This window comes from Tasmannia lanceolata, unplaced genomic scaffold (genome assembly GCF_043159265.1).
Source record: "Tasmannia lanceolata isolate RefF3 unplaced genomic scaffold, GAP_Taslan_0.1 ptg000013l, whole genome shotgun sequence".
In the NCBI taxonomy this organism is placed as follows: Eukaryota; Viridiplantae; Streptophyta; class Magnoliopsida; order Canellales; family Winteraceae; genus Tasmannia; species Tasmannia lanceolata.
In genome coordinates, this window is record NW_027518690.1 from 35276903 (window position 1) to 35282833 (window position 5931).

General features: G+C 38.6%; 1 protein-coding gene and 1 pseudogene across 1 annotated transcript; both read left to right on the forward strand.

Annotated features, from left to right (window-relative positions):
* Positions 1-1540: 1540 nt before the first annotated feature.
* Positions 1541-1636, forward strand: LOC143891504 (U6 spliceosomal RNA; annotated as a pseudogene).
* A 798-nt stretch (positions 1637-2434) lies between these two features.
* Positions 2435-3781, forward strand: LOC143891191 (galactolipase DONGLE, chloroplastic-like). Its single transcript, XM_077395824.1, has one exon. The coding sequence runs from the start codon at positions 2435-2437 to the stop codon at positions 3779-3781; it is 1347 nt and encodes a 448-aa protein (XP_077251939.1).
* The last annotated feature ends 2150 nt before the right edge of the window (positions 3782-5931 follow it).

Below are 5931 nucleotides of genomic sequence, written 5' to 3' on the forward strand. Positions count from 1 at the left end.
ATTCATGGTAAACCCATTAATTTTCAGTAATACCATTGAAAGGGTATTCAAAACCCGCCTAAAATTATTGATAAAGTATGAAAAAGTTCCCAAAGGATATTCAAAAGACATTTGATGACGTCATTATGCAACACCCTTCTTATTATTCATATCGGTGTAGAGTGTGAAGGGGGGCCTCTAATTTCAAACAAAGTCTCTCTTCATTTTCCGGCTGGAAATGAGAAACACCCGTAGCTTAAATGATTCATGACTAGAAATATTGGACTTAGGGAAGCTAAGTATCCCTAGCACCTCTTGTTTTTACTTTTGGGGCAGTCTAGAGATAGGGCAAATGTTTTTTGTGAAAAAATATTCCGTAGAAAATAAAATTTGGGGTCCTTCTAGGGATGAAATTCTCCTATATATATGAAACGGGAAGGTTTCTATTCTAGAAAAAAAATAATGGAATATTAATTAGTCAAACGCCAAAAAAATCATTTTCTAGAGGAGTTTTTACTATGAAAATTTTAAACTAGATTTAGGTTCACTCGATTTATTACTCGAGTTACCAAAAGCCTCTCTCCCTCTCTCTCTACATTTTTTAGGTCTTACAGGGAGGATTGGGGACATGACCGTCAGATCTTGTAGAAAGTGTTGAGGCAACCCACATATGGTCTTGGTCCCACTAAAAAGGCATGTAGTGTGTAAGATACGGGACTCCCAGAATTAGCTTTTCTTGGGGGGAACTCGATAGATCAAGGGCTAGGATCATCGAATTATGGTTTCTTATAAGTTTCTTTTAGGAAGTAAGGTAAAAGTTACTTTGTTGTAGGGGAAATATGCAAGTTGGATGTATTGTCTAGAGCATGATATATGCTCATCCATCTAGCGACATATATATATCCCCCATTTTTTTTAATGCGTAATGAATTGCTTTGACTATAGAGAGTTTTGTACAAAGAAATACATCCAACCGTAAAAGTGACTTCCCAGGCAGTTTTGTTTATAGCTCTACACATGTTTTACGTTGCCAAGAAAGAGAAAATTCCTTTGAAATCTCAGACTAAATTTTTCATATTATAGTAAAATCCATCCTTCTAAACGGAGGAATGCTAGATTGACCAGGCGCCCTTGCAAAAAATGGTGAAAAGGGCACCCCTATTTGTCAATATTCATTTCCGATGGCACAAAAAATTGCGATGATAAAAGTCCTTAATGGATATTAACCAATGGGGGCGCCCATTTCACCGTTTTTTGCAAGGGCGCCTGTTAGACTAGAATTCCTGAAATGAGATGAAAGAGTGCACCCATTGGTTGAAAGTAACCAAAGAGCATTTAACCATTAAATGCACTTTGGTTACTTTCAACCAATGGGGGTGCCCTTTCTCATCTCATCAATGCAAGTTCACCCTTGGGTTGAGATGGAAGGGTGCCCTTGAGTTTAGCATTCCTCTCTTAATTATACCGTATACTCCGTATACAAAGCCCATGTGCATTTCCTTTCTCATTTGTCTATTTTCATGTGCATACTTTCTTATCATAGATTGCTAAAAATGGATAAGTCTATCCGGAGACATATGGCAATGTTTTATTGAATACAGAGAAGATTAGCATGGTCCCCATGCAGGGATGACTTGAGGACGGTCCCAATATTTTTCCAGAGGACATCTTGTCCCCCTGTAATATTGACCACGGTTATGAATAAAATTGTTACTTTTCAAAAAAAAAAAAAAACAACTTACTAAAAATGGCCGGAAAAGAGCTTAAGTGACCAACTTGTGGTGAAGAAAATTTTAGTCCCCACACATTCCATTGTTTTAATGAAGAAAACAAGGCAGAAATGAGCTGCATCGAGAGGACACATCGAAATGTGGCAACAAGGGACCACAACTCCATTCATCTCTCTGTCTCAATCTGGTTCTACTGATATTCCGCGGAAATCAACTTGTTCCGTCCACCGCGTTGAATATTTGACAAAGAAACCCTGGCCTCACAACAAAATATTTTCTCGAGGGGGGAAATTTGAGAGAGATGATGATTAGAAGAAAAAAAAATACCCGGAAAGGTCGGCGTGGGTAACAAAAAAATTCCGAGTCTTTTTATTAACATTTTCTACCCCTCGCTATTTAAAGTCAACTTATACTGACGCATCAAAAGCGTTTTGAAGTTTGGACCGGTTTTTCTCAATCTAAAAAACAAAATCAGCCGCAACAGAAAACCACCCTCGTTTTAACTAAAAACCCAATAACCGACCACTAAATAAATTCTAAAAATTCCAGTCAAATTCTCGCCAAACATGCTTTAACTTTTCTTATTCCCTTCACCGAATTTTAAAATAAAACATAAAATCCAACACTCAAAATCCTCGCTCCCTCGCTATATAAAAAACCCAACTCCCTTCTCTCCACACCACACTTTTCGTCTCCCTCTCGAGCTTTAATTCCTCTACGTACCTATGGCGTCGAGTCTTTTCACGCAAAACCCATCCCCTATTACACCAAAAATTTGCTTCCCTAAGCCTAGACAGTCTCCTTTTGTGCAGCAAATTGCATTTCCTATGAAGAACAGTATACCACAGAGACAATCCATAAAGGCTTCTTACGTTGGACAAATGGGTCTGACTAAGGGTCCAAATATGCGTCCGAGTAAGTCCGAAACTAGTTCAAATTTGGCTGGTGTATGGAGAGAGATTCAAGGATCAGAAAATTGGGAAGATCTTGTTGAGCCCTTGAATCCCCTCCTCCGTGACGAGATTATACGGTATGGGGAGTTCGTGACCACGTGTTACAAGGCCTTTGATCTAGACCCGAACTCGAAACGCTACTTGAATTGCAAGTATGGGAAGAAGAACATCTTGAGAGAGGTGGGGATGGGGGAGTGTGGTTATCAAGTCACCAAGTACATTTATGCCACTCCAGATATCAACATTCCAATCCAAAATGGGACGTGTTGTAGCCGTTGGATTGGGTATGTTGCGGTCTCATCGGACGAACAGGTGAAAAAGCTGGGAAGGAGAGACATAATTGTCACTTTCCGAGGAACAGTAACAAACCCCGAATGGATAGCGAATTTCATGAGTTCTTTGACTCCAGCAAGATTAGATCCACATAATCAACGGTCAGATGTTAAGGTGGAGCTGGGTTTCTTGAATTTGTACACCTCCGATGATAGCACGTGCAAATTCGGCCATGGGAGTTGCAGAGAACAGCTTTTATCGGAGATTTCGCGGATTATTAATGAGTATAAAGATGAGGAAATTAGTATCACAGTGGCAGGACACAGCATGGGTAGTTCTCTAGCCTTGCTACTTGCTTATGATATTGCGGAGCTTGGTTTGAATAAAAATGAATCAAACCAAGAAATACCCATTACAGTTTACTCATTTGCGGGGCCTCGGGTTGGGAATTCAAGCTTTAAGGAGAGGTGTGAAGAGTTGGGTGTAAAGGTTTTGAGAGTAGTTAATGTGAATGACCCAGTTACAAAGCTACCTGGGTTTGTTTTCAATGAGAATTTTAGGGTTTTGGGAGGGAGATATGAGCTTCCATGGAGCTGTTCATGTTATGCCCACGTGGGAGTTGAGCTGGCTCTTGACTTCTTCAAGATGGAAAACCCTTCATGTGTTCATGACTTGGAGACATATATCAGCTTGTTAAGGTGCCCTAAAATGTTGCAAGTTCAATCAAATGGGGCTGATCTTCTGAACAAGGCAAGGGAATTCTTGAGTGGACAAAAGTTTGAGACATGGCCATGGGAAGATGCTGCAAGAAACGTGGGCAACTTGGTCCAATCTATAAGAATTTGAGGTCCAAAACACCACAGATTGAAAGATATGAATCCCTTTCCCTTTTGTATATTCAATTTTTTGGGACCTAGGGATTTATTTCTGCTAGAGAAATGTATACTAGAAAGCCAATTTGTAACATCTGAACAAAATACTCTTCACACTGCATTACATCAACTCAAGTTGAGTAATCATTTTTCGTACCAATTTTTTTTGTAACCCACAATTCGATTAGACTCTTTTGTATTATAATCGTCATTTTTAAAAGTCATTAGAGGATATGGAGTGATTCCATTAACAATTGTGGAGAGAGAGTGAAGATTGACACAGAGATAGATCTATACAAGAAATTATACGATGAAAGAGCGTACAAACACGCATAGATAGTATGATAGAAGTACCACCGCTGATATTTGATCCATCAGCAGCTTCTCAAAAAGTGAGCTGCTGTTGGACCAAATATTAAAGATGGGATCATGAGTACGAGTTTGTACGCCCACTCATCATATAATTTCTCAGATCTATACATAGTACATGCATATATATATGGGATTTACGCTATCGAAAAATGCATCTAGTGGCTGGGCTGTTACATGTGAGATCAGCCATGTGGACATAAATTTTGTCTTATTCATTTAATTCATCTGAGGTTACAGCTCTCACATGCAACAGCCCAGCCGTGAAATGGCTTCTGCGATGCTCCCTAGCAAATCCCATATACATAATATGAGAAATGATATTCTTGGGACAGCCTCCATTAGTTTATTTATGACTTTACTTTTACAATAGATGGTGGTGTCCCAAGTCAGAAAAGGGGCGGATATAGCGGGCACATAGAGAGAGATGAGTATGGTAAGATAGATGAGTATGTTAAGATAGATGAATATTAGGGGTGAGCATTAATCGGTTAAAACCGAATTAACCGACCAAACCGAAATCGGTCGGTCAATTCGGTTCGGTTCCGAATTGGGTCCGTTCGGTTTCGGTTTTTAAAAATCCAAATTTCAGTTTTCGGTTTCGGTTCCCAAAGGCAAAACAATCGGTTTAACCGAAAACCAAATTTTCATTTAAAAGGTTTAAATTTCGGTTTTCTTTATCGGTTTCAGGTTTAGAATCTCTCTGCATTTAACACGTCCCCACGTTATTGTTTTTTACGCTTTTAATGACCTCGCCATATATCTTTCCATCCCATACGTAGGGGTAGTTTTGTCCTTTCGGTAGCTTTTCCCTCAAGAGAAAGTCTCGAATTTTAACCATCTGACGTGTTTAATTTGACTGACTTTTTCTACTTTAAAATATAAAATTCCTACCCAATCCTTTTATATACGCGTCATTGGGAAGATTTCCACACAACCACGTCTCACTCTCTGCAATTGTTTTTTATTCCCCAAACCCTAACTCAAGCTGCTGCTTCGAAATACAATAGAACTGGAATTAAGTTTGGATCTTTTTTGTTTTTGAATTTGAGTTTTTCCTCACTTCTATTCATGAAAGTCTTTTGTTTGGATGAAAATTGGACCATTGTTCAACGCTTGATGGGTTCTTTTCCACAAACACTTTCAACAATCTCATGGCATGATTTCTATTTCAGGGATTTTTCCAATGCCTGAGTTAATGAACTTTTTTATCCCATTTTCTTAGATTATGCATTTTGTACACTGGAGTATCTGATTTCTTCAAACGCATTTTCTAAAATCTTTCAATTTTTGGTTCCTTTGAAATATACTTGCATGAACTTAGCATCTTCAACATTAAAATGAAAATTTTCATTTTCCCCTCCTCAATTCGGGATACGGGTTAGACTTTTTGAATTTTTTGGGTATTTATTTTTTTCCACTTCCCACCCCTTTTCATTTTTTTAATCAAAAACTACAAAATATTAGTGAATTCGGTTTTCGGTTCCAATTTTGGGTAACCGAAATATATTCGGTTTCAACTTTTTTGTTTTTTCGGTTCAATTTTAACCGAATATGCACCCCTAATGAATATAGCGCGCTCATACAGAGAGAGAGAGAGAGAGAGAGAGAGAGAGAGAGAGAGAGAGAGAGAGAGAGAGAAGTTAACTGGCCGAAGTAGCCAGTCCATTGTATGCAGGAATGTAGATTTTCTCCATGCACCATAATTTGATTTGATGCAATCTGGTTTCAGTGGTGGTATAAGTATTTAGATGG

Coding starts and splice junctions, on each gene's coding strand:
- LOC143891191 (XM_077395824.1), top strand. CDS start 2,435: ATGGCGTCGAGTCTTTTCACGCAAAACCCATCCCCTATTACACCAAAA.